This window comes from Anomaloglossus baeobatrachus, chromosome 11, assembly GCF_048569485.1.
Source record: "Anomaloglossus baeobatrachus isolate aAnoBae1 chromosome 11, aAnoBae1.hap1, whole genome shotgun sequence".
Taxonomy (NCBI): Eukaryota; Metazoa; Chordata; class Amphibia; order Anura; family Aromobatidae; genus Anomaloglossus; species Anomaloglossus baeobatrachus.
In genome coordinates, this window is record NC_134363.1 from 159,182,526 (window position 1) to 159,199,879 (window position 17,354).

The 17,354-nt window shown below is 45.4% G+C and overlaps 1 protein-coding gene across 5 annotated transcripts in view; it reads left to right on the forward strand.

The window, feature by feature from the left end:
- The window catches only part of SAMD11 (sterile alpha motif domain containing 11), a 223,479-nt gene that overhangs the window by 178,846 nt on the left and 27,279 nt on the right, over window positions 1-17,354 (forward strand). For all 5 annotated transcript variants that reach the window (XM_075328973.1, XM_075328971.1, XM_075328972.1 and 2 more), the window contains exons 7-8: window positions 77-238; window positions 12,665-12,815. In XM_075328973.1, coding sequence (XP_075185088.1) covers window positions 77-238; window positions 12,665-12,815 — 313 coding nt within the window. The remainder of the gene's footprint in view (window positions 1-76; window positions 239-12,664; window positions 12,816-17,354) is intronic.

Consider the following 17,354-nt stretch of genomic DNA (forward strand, 5'->3'; position numbering starts at 1 on the left):
TTTGGTAATTGTTGCAATGTCACAGTCCAGTTTTATATATGAAAAGGTTTTTACGTTTTTTTTTTTTCTTTTGCAGAAAACTCTCAGACTCCTTTACTGGAGGAGCCATTGGCTCAAATGACCCCCGAGGAGCATTACAGACGTATGATGTCGGCACTTAATGAGCACGGCAGTTTTGAGGAGCAGCAGCAGCGGCTGTACCAGCTGGCCAACACCATGGCAGTACCGACGCACAGTGGTAAGAACGGGCAAATAGATTTTGTGCAACGCTGTGACAAATTTAATGAGCGGTTAGATGGGAGTGAAACCGCTCCACCACGAGTCCACGTCGCCTTTAATTTTATGTATGGCCGCGCCGTACAATATCATGTCTGCGTGAACGTGTGAGGATATTGATCCAGAAGAGCGTGTCCACGGCCATGCCGATGGCTGCGGCGATATCGGTAAAGACACAGTCACTTCAAGGAACTCCAGCTGTTTTCAGCGGGATGAGGCTGAGATTCTGAGCGCAGATTTTAATAAATCAAGGCCACCGCTCCGACTAACCCGTTAGGGCTTTGATTTATTAAAATCATTACTCTCAATCGTGACGGAGAGTCAAGGGGTGGCCTTGATTTATTAAAACGTACCAGCCTGAGGGTGGGGGAAGGGCTTCACATCCTCCGATACTGGCTGATCTCCGGAGCTGGAGACCCGCTCTCTTTAGATATAAATATTTAGCTAAATTAATCTATTTCTGTTTCAATGCACGTTTCTCATTATGTAGGGAGCAATTAAAGGGACCGTCTCACTGGTAAAAAAGCAGCAACTTTGCAATTTTCCTTTGCAGTTTATCATAGGTGGCTGGTTTCCTAAGCAAGGAGCATGCACTTGTAAGCTTTTGTGCTTTGGAGCTTGTGAGCGCAGCTCCGGAGCTGGTTGGATTTGCGCCACTGTGCTCCTCTAATGCTGCCTTTGTAAAGGAGAGCATGCCAATCAGTATTTAGGAGCAGGGCTGGTATTACCACCCAGGCAAGTGCCGGGCCCCTGGACAAACAAGGGCCCATTCGCTGTCAGGGACTCAATCAGCGCTGCTTGCTCGACGGTGTCCCCAGCCCTTGATGATGTATGGGGCCCGGGTCAGGGCCGGCTCCAGGTTTTTGTGGGCCCCGGGCGAAAGAGTCCCAGTGGGCGTGGGGGAGAGACCGCACAGGGAGAGAAGAGAGCTCATGGGGGGAGAAACTGCACAGGGAGAGAAAGGAGTGCATGGGGGAGAGACCGCACAGGAGGAGAAGAAACAGCACTTGGGGAGAGACCGCAGAGGGTGAGAAAAGAGCGCATGGGGGGAGAGATCGCAAAGGGGGAGGAGAACGCATGGGGAGAGACTGCACAGGAGGAGAAGAGAGCGCATGGGGGAGACACCACACAAGAGGAATGGAGAGACGGCACAGGACAGGACAGAGACCGAACAGTGGGAGAAGAGAGACCGCATGGGAAATAGACGCAGAGAAGAGAGAAGTGCTTGGGGAGAAACTGCACAGGGGAGAAGAGAGAAGCACATGGGGAAGAGACTGCACAGGGGAGAAGAGAGTGCATGGGGAAGAGACCGCACAGGGGGAGAAAAGAGAAGCACATGGGGAAGAGACTGCACAGGGGAGAAGAGAGTGCATGGGGAAGAGACCGCACAGGGGGAGAAGAGAGAAGCACATGGGGAAGAGACTGCACAGGGGAGAAGAGTGTGCATGGGGAAGAGACCGCACAGGGGGAGAAAAGAGAAGCACATGGGGAAGAGACTGCACAGGGGAGAAGAGAGTGCATGGGGAAGAGACCGCACAGGGGGAGAAGAGAGAAGCACATGGGGAAGAGACTGCACAGGGGAGAAGAGAGTGCATGGGGAAGAGACCGCACAGGGGGAGAAGAGAGAAGCACATGGGGAAGAGACTGCACAGGGGGAGAAGAGAGTGCGCAAGGGGGAATTCTGCATATACACACATAATGTATATGCTGTACACACAGCCTGCAACCTCTATATATTATAATTATGAATCATGGTATGTGTTAAAGGTGCCCACTGGGACTCCTTTGCACGGGGCCCACAAAAACCTGAAGCTGGCCCTGTTTAGCAGCATGCCGCCCTCTTTCCAGTGCACAGGAAGGCAAGGGGAGCTGAGGATAGATTAGACAACCCCTTAAAAAAAAGGAAAAAAAACTGGAGGTGAGAAACTGTTTTTTTTTTTTAAATATTTGAGACCCCTATTGGACAGATGTGCATAAAAAAAAATGAAGTTGAGTGATTTTATGGTGCTCTGGGGGCGAGAGACCCATAATCCGGAGAAAAAATACAATATACTTGCGCCCCAGGGAACGAAAATAAAGGGTTTTTACGTGCAGCGTCATGTATTCGGTATAATCCATACGGCAGCTGCTCCTTTTGACCTTTTCTATAGATCCAGGAAGGTTTACGTGTCTGGTGTATATATGAATATTCCTTCTGCTGGGAATTATAGGAGCTCATTATATAGATCACTGGGTGGATCGCAGCGGAGGAATCCCCCTGAGGTTTGTGCAAAAGAAAATATACCATACTGTATATATATATATCGTATATAATTTTACATACACACATACACACGTACAGTGCCTACAAGTAGTATTCAACCCCCTGCAGATTTAGCAGGTTTGATAAGATGCAAATAAGTTAGAGCCTGCAAACTTCAAACAAGAGCAGGATTTATTAACAGATGCATAAATCTTACAAACCAACAAGTTATGTTGCTCAGTTAAATTTTAATACATTTTCAACATAAAAGTGTGGGTCAATTATTATTCAACCCCTAGGTTTAATATTTTGTGGAATAACCCTTGTTTGCAATTACAGCTAATAATCGTCTTTTATAAGACCTGATCAGGCCGGCACAGGTCTCTGGAGTTATTTTGGCCCACTCCTCCATGCAGATCTTCTCCAAGTTATCTAGGTTCTTTGGGTGTCTCATGTGGACTTTAATCTTGAGCTCCTTCCACAAGTTTTCAATTGGGATAAGGTCAGGAGACTGACTAGGCCACTGCAACACCTTGATTTTTTCCCTCTTGAACCAGGCCTTGGTTTTCTTGGCTGTGTGCTTTGGGTCGTTGTCTTGTTGGAAGATGAAATGACGACCCATCTTAAGATCCTTGATGGAGGAGCGGAGGTTCTTGGCCAAAATCTCCAGGTAGGCCGTGCTATCCATCTTCCCATGGATGCGGACCAGATGGCCAGGCCCCTTGGCTGAGAAACAGCCCCACAGCTTGATGCTGCCACCACCATGCTTGACTGTAGGGATGGTATTCTTGGGGTCGTATGCAGTGCCATCCAGTCTCCAAACGTCACGTGTGTGGTTGGCACCAAAGATCTCGATCTTGGTCTCATCAGACCAGAGAACCTTGAACCAGTCTGTCTCAGAGTCCTCCAAGTGATCATGAGCAAACTGTACACGAGCCTTGACATGACGCTTTGAAAGTAAAGGTACCTTATGGGCTCGTCTGGAACAGAGACCATTGCGGTGGAGTACGTTACTTATGGTATTGACTGAAACCAATGTCCCCACTGCCATGAGATCTTCCCGGAGATCCTTCCTTGTTGTCCTTGGGTTAGCCTTGACTCTTCGGACAAGCGTGGCCTCGGCACGGGAGGAAAGTTTCAAAGGCTGTCCAGGCCATGGAAGGCTAACAGTAGTTCCATAAGCCTTCCACTTCCGGATGATGCTCCCAACAGTGGAGACAGGTAGGCCCAACTCCTTGGAAAGGGTTTTGTACCCCTTGCCAGCCTTGTGACCCTCCACGATCTTGTCTCTGATGGCCTTGGAATGCTCCTTTGTCTTTCCCATGTTGACCATGTATGAGTGCTGTTCACAAGTTTGGGGAGGGTCTTAATTAGTCAGAAAAGGCTGGAAAAAGAGATAATTAATCCAAACATGTGAAGCTCATTGTTCTTTGTGCCTGAAATACTTCTTAATACTTTAGGGGAACCAAAGAGAATTCTGGTGGTTTGAGGGGTTGAATAATAAATGACCCTCTGAATAAACTTTTCACAATTTAAAAAAAACAAAAAACAAAAAAAACATTCTTTTTTGCTGCACTGCATTTCACACTTCCAGGCTGATCTACAGTCCAAATGTCACAATGCCAAGTTACTTCCGAATGTGTAAACCTGCTAAACCTGCAGGGGGTTGAATACTACTTGTAGGCACTGTATATATAATAAAAAATGTGTGTGTGTGTATATATGTATATGTATGTATGTGTATATATATATATATGTGTGTGTATATATATATATTATATATATATATATATATATATATATATATATATATATATATATATATATATATATATATATATATATATATATATATATATATATATATATATATATATATATATATATATACATACATAGATATAATTATAATTTTTTTTTTTTAAATTTTTTTTTTTTTAATAAACACGTTTGTAGCCTGATGTTGTATCAGCTCCTTGGAGGATGCAGGTTATCAGGACGCAGCGATCTCTCCGAGGCCGGCTTTGATAAGCGCCATGTGCATTGTGTCAGGTGACGGGACGGCTGGCGCCGCTCTGCAGAGGGACTGAGTGCATTTTAGTAAATATCTATATATTACCGCTATCAATAATTAAGGGTGCATATCCAAGGCCTGTGTGGGATGAGTGAGTGCAGTATAAATCGCTTTATGGGGTGACGCAGGCTTTGCAGCCGGCCCTCCGGTCTCGCTTCCCGGCAATCGTGATCCAAATGACGATCCATGAAGATTTTTATCTCTGCTTTCTCCTGTCTAATATTAATCCTGCCTTCTGATCCTGGCTTTACCCGCAGCCTCTTGGGCTTAAAGTGTCACTCCATGTGATGTTTCCAGCTGTCAGAGGAGCGGCCTGCCTTCTGCACATTCATGGAGGCAGTGGGGGGGCGAGTCAGGGCGCCACATCCGGGACCGTCACCGATAGCCAGCGACTAAAGCGACATGTCAACAGAAATTACAGGAATGCGGCGAGGATTTCATTACTAAGCCGCATCCGATGTTCCACCGCAGAATCAGACATTAAAAATAATACATAGAATATTATTATCTAACGGGGACCATCCCGGCCTATTACTCACTGTCCATAAATAGCGTTCTTTGTAAAAATGTCCCCCTTTTTTTAAAGATGTTTTGGGTTCTCTGGAGGGCTGTGCATTGTATCCAGTATATAAGTCACAAATTGTGCACAGACTTTGGGTCAGATTCATCATTTAGACTGAGAGTAAATGATTAGGCAAAATCATATGAAAACCCTACACTCTGCCCACAATGGTGCATTTTAAGTTTTCCCAAAATCAAACGAAGTGTAAAATGCTAAAAACGCGACAAAATACTCCATGTGCAATAAAGTATCGGCCCCAAGTGTCATATGACTATAGGAAAGTGAGGTACATGGGGCTCTTATACTGTCCCTCACTCTAGGGGTCCCTAGGTCATCCCTAACCTCAGGGTTACCCCTAATGGTGGAGATGCCAGATCCCTTACCTGGGTAGGATCATGACCAGAACTGATCTTATTCTCCAATCCCACCATGGAAAGAAGGTGCAAGAGAAATGAAAACGCAGATAAGGACGGGAAAATCAAAACTGTAACACACTGAAAACACACAGGAATAGACAATGAGAGACTAAAGAGAAAAGCAAGAGCAGGAAGATGGCGACAAAAAAACAAGGGTTAAAGGGAATCTGTCACCACGTTTTTGCTCCCCCCATCTGAGCTCAGCAAACTGTAGAGACAGAGCCCCTGATTCCAGCAATGTGTCACTTACTGAGGTGTGTGATGTTATTTTGATAAAATCACTGTTTTCTCTGCTGCAGATCTAGCAGTTATACAGAGCTCATGAATATGCTGGACTACCTGCAGCACGCTAAGTAGTCCTAATCTACTGCTAATTTGATCAAAACTTCACTAAGCAGCCCAGTAAGTGACACCGCTGAAATCAGGGTCTCCGCCCCTACGTTATGCTGCTCTCTCTCAGATTAGGTGGCAAAAACCTAGTGACAGATTCACTTTAACACCACAACAAGTATAGCAACCAACAGATAGCTGGTCTGGTGAGGTGCTGTGATCCAGACTAAGATAAACTATAGCTGGCATTAATGGAAGTGTCCAGCCAGCATATATAGGAGGGAAGCAGATGTGATTGGCTCCGCCACAACATGTGATCAAAAATGACTTACAAGCAGACCAGCAGGGATTAACTCTTGCTAGCCTGCCTATGAACTACCAATCTGTTGGTCAATGCCCGAGTCAGCCTGCGCTGAATACAGACCTCAGAGAATTTCTCAGGCGGGGTGTCAGAATCTGTAGTCTGAACAGATCTTGATGCCACCATGACAGTCGGCGAAGCTCGTAAAAACCTCTGTGTGACACCAAGTTTCTTGAAAGTGGGAGCAGCTTAACGAACGACAGACAAATTCTCTCAAAGTGGGGTAAAAGATAGCAAAACTGGTAATAATTCCTCTTTTTCTTCCTTACAATGTCTGACATCCCCGGCGTCTGTCTTCTCGGAGTATTGTCATCCAGGGCAGCGTGGTACATGCTGTTATGTTGCATTATGTAGCACCACATCCTTCCCTCGCGCCTTCCTTCTTGTCATTTTTCGCGCAGACTCCCTCTGGCACGCGGCTGTGCCCTCCGTGACCATGCTGCCACTCTGCTCTGACAGGGGAAGCTGTGGCTGCGCTCGCAGGTCATGCCGAAGAGAACAGGAGACGTGGTGTGAACTAGGAGAGACTTTTAAGAGGATATTAAAGGGGCCGTTCACCTTTTTTGGAGACATTTTTTTTTCTTCAATTAAGTGCATGTATTTTGGACCAAAAATCCTTTTTGTAATTGAGTTCTGTTAAAAATGTTGCACCCTTCGCCTTCTAGAGCCTCTGAGCTTCACTGCTTATGCTGGCTGCAGAATGAGTTAACTGAGGATCCATCAGTGAACTCCTCCTAACATTCCAATGGGAGGGATTCATTTATAATTCTTTTATGTCTTTTTTTTTTCAGAGCTCCTCTTTGCTGATTTATGACCACAAACCCTAACAAAGATATAGGTGCAGGAAACAAAATGGTGCTAAATCTTTTAAAGGGCTGTTGCCCCCCCCCCCCCCCCAAATATACTGATCATATAAAAGACCTGGATAAGGCCTTTAAGGAAGATATTCTTTGTGCCAAATTATAAACTCCCCCCAAAATAAACATAAAGTGCAAAATGATAAAAACGCGACAAAAAAAACTATGTGCACTAAAGTATCGGCCCCAAGTGTCATGATGTGACTGTAGGAAAGAGAGGGACGGGGGCTCCTATGCTGTCCCTCACTCTAGGGTTCCCTAAGCTATCCCTAACCTCAAAGTTACCCCTAATGGTGAAGATGCCTGAGCCGCATGCCTGGCTAAGCTCCTGACCAGAACTGCTCTTATTCCCCCCTCCAACCAGGAAAGGAAGGGGCAGGAAAATGGAAACTCATATAAAGACAGGGGAAAATCCAAACTGTGACACTTTGCAGACACACTGGAACCAACAATGAGCGACTCGGGGAGAAAAGCAAGAGCAGGAAGGTAGCGACAAAAAAACAAGGGTTAAAGGGAATTTGTCACCATGTTTCTTCTACCTCATCTGAGAGCAGCATAATGTAGAGACAGAGCCCCTGATTCCAGTGGTGGCCAACCCCTTTAACTCAAAGCTGTATCTGAAATTACTGGGCACATGAATGCAATCTGTTCTTCCCGGTTATTATTTGTCAGTGGGAATACGGCAGGAAATCCTGAAAATGCCTTTCTCCATGATCTATTTGTATTTATTGGCTTCTCTTTTATATGTTTTCGCATTTAGGTTTAGTGCTCCTTTAAGTTTTCGATGGCAGATCCTCCACGGTGGGGGTCCGGTACAATGCAGACTGGTTTGTGCACAGACAGTGGTTGCGTCAGACGTTTTTTTGCCGATTATTCGGTGGCGGTTGCTAGAAAATGGGACGTGGCGCTTTAAGATTCTGCGACATCCGAATGTAAATTTGATTATTATCTCTTGGTGGTCAGACAATTTTAGCTCGCAGACTATTCCGGCTTCTTCTACATTCGCTAATGCCCCTTCCCCCCCTCCTATTTTTGTGGCGTGCGTTCCTAAAAGCCGCCAGCTCTGACAGGCTATGACACCCCCGTGACTGCCAAGCGCTGCAGCTGGGAAGCCCCCCAGGCTGAGCTGCCATATCTCATCTACACCGTGCATCTCACAGATCGCGCAGGATCCAGCTACACAGTTGGTAACCTCGAGCCTCAGACTCCGCGATCTGTGCCCAATTCAAAGCCCTACCTCCGGGCGACATGATCAGCACCCCTAAGAAGGCAATTAACCGAGCCGTGTTAATTGTGTCTGGGCCATCTACGCCTCTAATGATCATTGATTGCGCTGCTTCTCCTTTGTGGATGAATGAGGCCAGTGATTGATCTGTCATACATGTATGTCTGTATCATCAACGGTAACATTTTGTTCCTGTGTTCGCGCCAGTCCGAATCGGTTGCAAATTCCTACAGATTCTGTCTTGGGTTTGCCACTGCATTTGTTAACATTTTATCAACTCTGCTGCTGGTATTTACTGCAAACAAAAAAATCTACAATGTGTGAACATACCCTGAAACGGAATCTGTCAGCAGGTTTTTGCTATGTAAGCTGAAGACCGCATGTTGCAAGGGTTAACACAGAGAATTCAGGAATGCCTGTCTTGTCACAGTCCGATCTCTTGCTTGTTTAAGCAGCAAGACTCTTATCATCGCACGGCAGTCTGATTGTACATAGACAGTGAGGTGTCAATCTCTATGGAGAGCCTAGTGTGGGTGGGGGCAGCTTTCTCAGCTCTGCTACATGGCTAAATCTAAAAATTGTGATTGTGTCAGAACGGCTGCACCCAGTAATCTAAGTGATACATCATTGGATTCAGGATCTCTTTGTCTACATCATGCTGCTCACAGATGAGGTAGCAAAAACCTGGTGACAGAATCCCTTTAAATAGTCTCTCTCATTTCAACAAACTTTGCATAATGAATAGTCAAAACAAATTTGAGGGCGTGTTTACTTATCGCTCTCTGATCATTGTGCAGTGTAAACAGGCTTTCAATAGCTAGACAAGCAAGCAAAATTCTCAATGGTTTGGTAAAATGTTTTTAAGCCTGCTTAAAGGGGCTGTCTGGTACTTTTATAATAATGACATATCCTCGGGTTCGGTGGGGGTGCAACACTCGGCACCCCGGCTGCTCAGCTGTTCCCGGCCGGATGTGATCAGTTGCGGACCGTCAACTGATTAGTGGCCGCTGCATGAGCTGCTGATTCCCTCTATTTATTTGTGTAGGGGCACATGCGCAGAACCTGGTCGCGGCCACATACAGATGATGGCGCTGTGCTGTTCTGATCCACAACATCCAGGCAAAAACAGCTGAGCAGCCAGGGTCCCGGGAGTTGTACCCTCGCCGATCTGATATTGATGACCCCTCTATAAAATGCTGACAGCCCCTTTAAGAACCCCCATTCTCGGCAGCACATCATCCTGTGGTGTAAATAGGAAATGTGCTGCTGAGAACTTGATTTTCTTTGCGCACAGAATAATCCATTAGCCATGTGGTTGTCATGGCTAAACATGCTATATATAATGGCTGCCGATCTGCAAACCAGTCAGCAACAGTAAACTTAAATAAAAAGCTTATTTCTCCATTTAGATATTTTCCACACTCCCCCCCCCCCCCCCTCCCCTCAACCCCTGCCTCTTCATTTCCCCTGATATACAGGTAAAATTGGGGTGCCAGCTCACTAAATTGTATATTGAAATCAAAGGAGAGGAAAGAGCATAGAGAGGGACGGAGATACTTTATAGTAAGAAGTTATCAAACTCCAGTGCTGGATTCGCAGCTCCATTGCTCAGTAGTGCTGTATAATATGCTACAGGCTGATTCTGGACGTGCAGTGAATAGACAGGAGAGCATGTATGTGTATTGTGTATGGGAGTCATCATAGCAGCTGGTCTCCACCTACTAGCTCAGAGAATTAGAGAAATACTTTACAGAGGGGAAAACTGGTAAAATGCAGGATACACATCATATAATGGCCGTACATGTGTTATCCCTTATGTCTCTCTGTGTGAGCTGTGTATGGGAGACATCATAGCAGCTGGTCTCCATCTACTAGCTCAGAGAATTAGAGAAAGTGTCTGCAGAGGGGAAAACTGGTAAAATGCAGGATACATATCATATAATGGCCATACATGTGTTATCCCTTATGTCTCTGTGCGTGCTGTGTATGGGAGACATCATAGCAGCTGGTCTCCATCTACTAGCTCAGAGAATTAGAGAAAGTGTCTGCAGAGGGGAAAACTGGTAAAATGCAGGATACATATCATATAATGGCCATACATGTGTTATCCCTTATGTCTCTGTGCGTGCTGTGTATATGAGACATCATCGCTTGTCTCTACCCACTAGCTCAGAGAATTAGAGGAAAAAGTCTACAGCGGGGAAAACTGGTAAAATACAGGATACAAGTCCTATAATGGCCAGAAATTGTGTTATCACTCATGTCTCTGTGTGTTGTGTATAGGAGACATCAGTGCAGCTGGTCTCCACCCACTAGCTCAGAGAATCAGAGAAATACTTTACAGAGGGGAAAACTGGTAAAATGCAGGATACACATCATATAATGGCCATACATGGTGTTATCCCTTATGTCTCTGTGTGTGCTGTGTATGGGAGACATCATAGCAGCTGGTCTCCACCCACTAGCTCAGAGACAACTGAACATTTGAGGCTGCTAAGGGGAAAACTGTTAGATACAAGTCATGGTGGCTCAGTGGTTAGCACTGCTGTCTTGCAGCGCTGGGGTCCTCGGTTCAAATCCCACCAAGGACAACATCTGCAAGGAGTTTGTATGTTCTCCCTGTGTTTGCGTGGGTTTCCTCTGGGTTCTCAGGTTTCCTCCCACACTCCAAAGACTTACAGATAGGAAATTTAGATTGTGAGCCCCAATAGGGACAGTGTTTCCAATGTATGTAAAGCACTGTGGAATTAATAGCGCTATATAAATGAATAAATATATATAAATATACTGTATATACAATGGCCAGAGTTAGTGTTATTCCTTATGACTGTGTGTGCTGTGTATGACATCATAGAAGTTGGTCTCCACCCACTAGCTCAGAGAATTAGAGAGTTTACAAAGGAGGAAAACTGGTAACATGTAGGATACATGTCATATAATGGCCAGAAATTGTGTTATCCCTCATGTCTCTGTGTGTGCTGTGTATGGGAGACATCATAGAAGGTGGTCTCCACCCACTAGCTTAGAGACAACTGAACATTTGAAGCTGCTGAAGGGAAAACTGCTAGATACAAGTCATATAATGGCCAGAGTTAGTGTTATCCCTCATGTCTGTGTGTGCTGTGTATGGGAGACATCATAGCAGCTGGTCTCCACCCACTAGCTCAGAGAATTAGAGAGTTTACAGAGGGGTAATACTGGTAAAATGCAGGATACATGTCCTATAATGGCCAGAAATGGTGTTATCCCTCATGTCTCTGTGTGTGCTGTGTATGGGAGACATCATAGAAGTTGGTCTCCACCCACTAGCTCAGAGACAACTGAACATTTGAGGCTGCTGAAGGGAAAACTGCTGGATACAAGTCATGTAATAGCCTGATATAGTGTAAATCCTCATGTACTCACACATGATGGCTTATTCTAACATGACAGGTACCCTTTATATCAGTGATTGGTAGCAGCCAGTACTTTTAGATGCACAATCACCAGGTTTTGGAATACGTGTATACTTGTTTTCTTTTCTCTTGGCAATCGATAATGGCCTGAAGAGCGAGTAGTAGTCAACATTTTTTATATTTGTCTAGTCAGGTTTTATTCACATTTCTTCTTTCTCTGCCGCCTGAAAAAAAAATCGCTTTTATTCCATGGCATCACACTTTTTTTTTTTTCCATTGCCAAAACTGGGCTGTGATCCCACAGAGAGCAGCCGTAATCCTGGCCTTACAGACTTAGGCAAGAGTCAAGAACTCGGGGTGCTTTATGTAGGGGGCCCTGGAAGGAAAATTACTTTGTAGACAGATCTCCGGAGCCATGGCCGTGTGTTACCAGCAATGCTCATATTCTTTAATTATGTAGAACGACGTGTCCCGTAATATCGCGAAATATTAGCAGAGCGTTTTCTGGAACTAAAAGTGCCCTCTTTTTTATTTTTTTAACTTGAGAGAGAAATTTGGGTCCGTCCCTCCGCCCCTCTCGCAGCCCCCCCACTCCTGGGTGACTCAGTTAGCTCCGTATGTTTTCGAGTCCGTTCCAATGGCAGAAAAACATGTGGTTTTGATTGTTTCGTTCTGAGAGAAGCGGAGAAAGAAACCGCTAAAGAAAAGGAAGATAGAGAAGAGAACAAAGGAGGTCAAGAGATGGAGAGGGAGTGTGATAAGGAGCAGGAGGATCCCTGCGAGCAGCCAGGTAATGAGTGAGGAGCGTGGGGAAGGAAGGAAGGAGGATGGAGGGCTCAGGATATCTGTCACGAGACGACTTGAGAATAGTTTGCAGCACTGCGGGGTGTTTCAGCTTGACACAGTTTCCGCTCTTCTTTTGGCAGATCTGCTCCGGGCACGGCAAGAAGTGGCAGCTGCTGTGGTGCGAAATCCAGGAGCAATGGAAGCTCACATACCCACCTCCAGTAACTCCTCGAGCCAGAGGAGGAAGCAAGGCCTGCCCCAGCATCGGGACCCCACCCACTTCACCGACAGGTAGAGTACCACCGACGCCGGCGAGACCACCTACATTCTATCTTCTATATAATTATTATATATATTTCTATATAATTATTGTGATATTCCTTTCTTCTGTTCTGTGGATGAGATGTCTCCCAAGTACCACCTAGGAGACCAAGATCAATGTGTGACCCTATAACGAGTCCATGGATAAATGCCAAACCAGATACTCGTAGCGTCTTTCCATCTGCGAGAGAACTAATTTGCATTATTTTCTATCTATTTCGTCCACCTTGATGGAGTATTGATGAGCTGCGGATAGTGCGGGCACTCATTGGCTGTAAGCGTGTCACAAGTCATGACACTTTTTGGGAACAACTAGCCGCTCATGAGCTTGAGCCATTAATATTTCGTCCACCTTGATGGAGTATTGATGAGCTGCGGATAGTGCGGACACTCATTGGCTGTAATCATGTCACAAGTCACGTCACTTTTTGGGAACAACTAGCCGCTCATGAGCTTGAACCATTAGTATTTCGTCCACCTCGATGGAAAGCCGCTCATGAGCTTTAGCCATTAGTATTTCATCCATCTTGATGGAATATTGATGAGCTGCGGATAGTGCGGACACTCATTGGCTGTAAGCGTGGCACAAGTCACGTTACTCTCTGGGAACAACTAGCCGCTCCTCAGCTTGAGCCATTAGTATTTTGTCCACCTTGAAGGAATACTGAGCTGCGGATAGTGCAGACACTCATTGGCTGTAAGCACGTCACAAGTGACAAAACTGTTTGGGAACAACTAGCCACTTGTGAGCTTGAGCCATTAGGATTTCATTCTTAATGATGGAATATTGATGAGCTGCGGATAGTGCAGACACTTAATGGCTGTAAGCATGTCACAAGTCACGACCCTGTCTGGGAACAACTAGCCGCTCGTCCTCTTGAGCCATTAGTATTTTGTCCACCTTGATGGAGTAAAGAGCTGCGGATACTGCGGACACTCATTGGCTGTAAGTGTGGCACAAGTCACGCCACTTTCTTGGACAACTAGCCGCTTGTCAGCTTGAGCCATTAGTATTTTGTCAACATTGATGGAATAATGAGCTGCGGATAGTGCAGATACTCATTGCCTGTAAGTGTGTCACAAGTCACATCACTCTCTGGGAACAACTACGCCTCTGTGGGATTTGTTTTTGTTTTAATTAGGCTATTGCATAACCTAAGCAGGGGTTGCTCAGTAGTGGATAACCCCTTGAAACAGAACCAGTACTTTCCCTCAATATTGCCTTAAGAGTGTTGCACTGAGATAGCCAGACCACTGATGAGTGGTAAAGACCCCTAAACAGGCCGTCTGTGGAAGAGCTTCTGGCTTGGCATTTATTCCTGGTCACGCGTTAAGGTTCGTTAACGGGTCGGTCACTGAATTATTATAAGGTAGCTAACTCTCTAATTTAGTATCTGAGAGCTAATTTGTATAATTTTTTTTCATAGAGCATTGCATGTAATACAAGGAGAACCAGTTCTTTCCTCCATGTTGCTTTCTTTTAAAAATAGTGCCCCACCTTTCTGTAGACTGTGCCTTGTATTGCAGCTCAGCACTATGGAAGGAAAGGAGGTCGAGTTGCAATACCACACACAACCTGTGGCCAAGTGTGGCACTGTTTTAGAAAAAAAAAAAATCCTTTTGAAATAATGGGCAATACAAGGTGGTTTGTATCGAGTGAAGCTGATATGGAAAGGGATTCTCCAGGGTATGGACGAAGGGTAATGGAGGCAATGATTATTGACACAACATGTATATAGTGATATATCTATATACCTACAACAAATATAACATTTGTTGCTCTAGCGCTTTACTGAATACCCTGTTAAAGACGTGGATGGCGTTTTGTGTGTCTCCATCATCCAAAGCACATACCCTTGTAGCGGACATCCCAAATCCTCCGTGTGGTCCCAGATTAAAGGGACACAAACACCCTTCTTATGCTCCGTTTTTGAGCATAAAGCCTAATTCTGGAATTACTGCAGGAATCCTTATTCGTGTTTTCTTCCAGAACAGATTTTGAGCTTGTGGCTTTTGTCGCACCTAATATTTAAAATAAAGGTTGTTAAGTAGTAGGCGAGCGCCGGCGCAGGCTCATTTCCTGATAGCGGCTCATCCAGCATTTATGTGACAACTTGTGCAAACCTTGTGAGACCCGGCGCAGCCGGATGAATAACATTACAGACTGAAAGGTTAGTTATGTGTGAAAGTGGGTAGGAAACGGTGTGTGGGTAACAGCCTTGACGCACGGCACACCAAGAGTGGGATTGTGCAAACTTCCACTTATAGGTGTCTCGCACAGCTCCTCCTCGGGCACGCGCGTGACCAGATTTAGGTCATTGGAAAAGGATCTAGATAGAGAGGGCAGAAATGTTTAAAGAGAAAATATAATCTTGAATGGAGTTAGCAGAAAATGACTGTTCAAACCAAGCACAGGCGTTTGGTGCACCCCAGCCGTTCCGTGCACCTTCCCACCGATGTGTTTTCCATCTATCTACGTCCTTCTCTTCCTTGATGGACAAGTCTGCCTTTAAAGTAGCAAGGCAAGGGCTGAGATTGACAAAATACAAGTAGCTGGAAGGGTGCACCGAGTGCCTGTGCTTGGTTTGGACAGTCAGGGATTGTTTTACCAAGATGACCATTTCATAAGCTGATTGAGACAGGCCTGGCTTCTCTAAACCATTGACGAGCAAGAGACAAGGCATGGGTCTCGGTAGAACCTCTATATATTTTAGTCTGCAAAAATGTATCAACTTCCCTCCATCATTTTTAGGGGTATTATCACCTGCGAGTGCTCCCTTTTTCTTAATTTCTAGCTCTGACGTTTACATCTATAACTGTTCATGCATTGATCAATAAAGCAGAAGAGAAGGATTTCAATGCCGCGCTGCCAGACATATTCAAGAGGGTTATTGTTACGTCACCACTGGAGTCCGCTACAGCGACTTCTGCTCCGATTGCCAGGCGACACTGTGTTCCTGCCGTGGATGGTGCTGGTGATGGGAGAGGAGTCGATGCCAGCGGCATCGGTAGGTGCAGGCTCAGATCATCCACTGGGCTGGGTTATCTTGGGATCTGCAGTACCGCTGGCTGACTGTGGGTGGCATGTGTCTTCCAGCTGAAGTTGCCAGCGTTCAGCTACAGCCAATGGGAAGACACCACACCCTTCTTATTCCCCCTCCTGTCACATGACCACTGCCAGAGATAGTTCTGATTTCCTGGCTCCTGATCCGCCCTATTCTGTTTTGTGATTCCTGTGTTCTGACTTCTGCTTGTTTCTTGACTACCCTTCTGCCTGCTGTTTTTGTACCTCGCTGCCCGATCCAGATTTGACCTCTGCTACGTTTTCTGATTACATCCTTGCCTGCTGATTCTGTCCCTGTTCTGCAATTCCTGGTTTGACTCTGCCTGACGACTACTCTCATCGGACTGCAGCCTTCCACAGGTAGTGATCTCCAGGGCCCTGTGTAACTCCAAATCCCTGTATAGGGGTTAAAGGGTTTCAGGGTTCTGGGGGTCCTGCTTGGTGAGTGGCTTCCCTCTAGCCTGTCCATTACATCCCATCTGAGTCTGTTGATCCAGGCAGGCGTTACATTTATCAATGTTATCAGCAAATGTTATTGTTCATAGTTCTACCCGTTTCGGAGCCAACATGCTCCTTCTTCAGGAACGATAAGTTCTATGCATTTCGGAGCCAACATGCTCCTTCAGAAACCAACAATAACAAGCTCTACATGTTTCGGAGCCAACATGCTCCTTCTTCATGATGAGATAACAAGTTCTATGCGTTTCAGTGCCAACATGTTCCTTCAGGAACCAAGATTAACAAGTTCTACGCGTTTCGCAGCCAATATGCTCCTTCTTCAGGAGCCAACAATAACAATGTTATTGTTGGTTCTTGAAGGAGCATGTTGGCTCCGAAACGCGAGGAGCTTATCGTTCCTGAAGGAGCATGTTGGCTCCGAAATGCGAGGAGCTTATCGTTCCTGAAGGAGCATGTTGGCTCCGAAACGCGTAGAACTATAAACAATAAAATTTGCTGCTCATCATTGATAACCCTCCTGAATTTGTATGAATTGGTCACAGAAAAATGGTGTGCCCCTAGAGGAACTTGCTGCAACAATATGTCCCTATAGCAGCCTATTGGTGCAATATTGCACAGTTATACTACACTATCCATATAATATGGCCTAATCTAGTATTTGGAGGGGTTATCTCCATCATTAAGATTCAGCACTTATTGCTTGGATATGGAGGAACCTGTGCAGGGCATGAGAAACCGAGACATATATTTTAGGACAAAACCATACAATATTGTAAGTGGATAATGGATCTACTGACTCGACCACAGTTTATTTTCCACTTTTCGGTAATTGTCCCTCTTGGCTCTATTGCCCGTTTTTTCCCTTTGCTTCCTCCCCTGTAGTCTCCGTTGTTACACAGGGATTGTTGGTTTCTAGGCGAGATTGGATGGTTTTAAGATTTTAATCTCTCTCCTTGGAAAGACGGCGAGGCTTCTAGCTCTGGAAG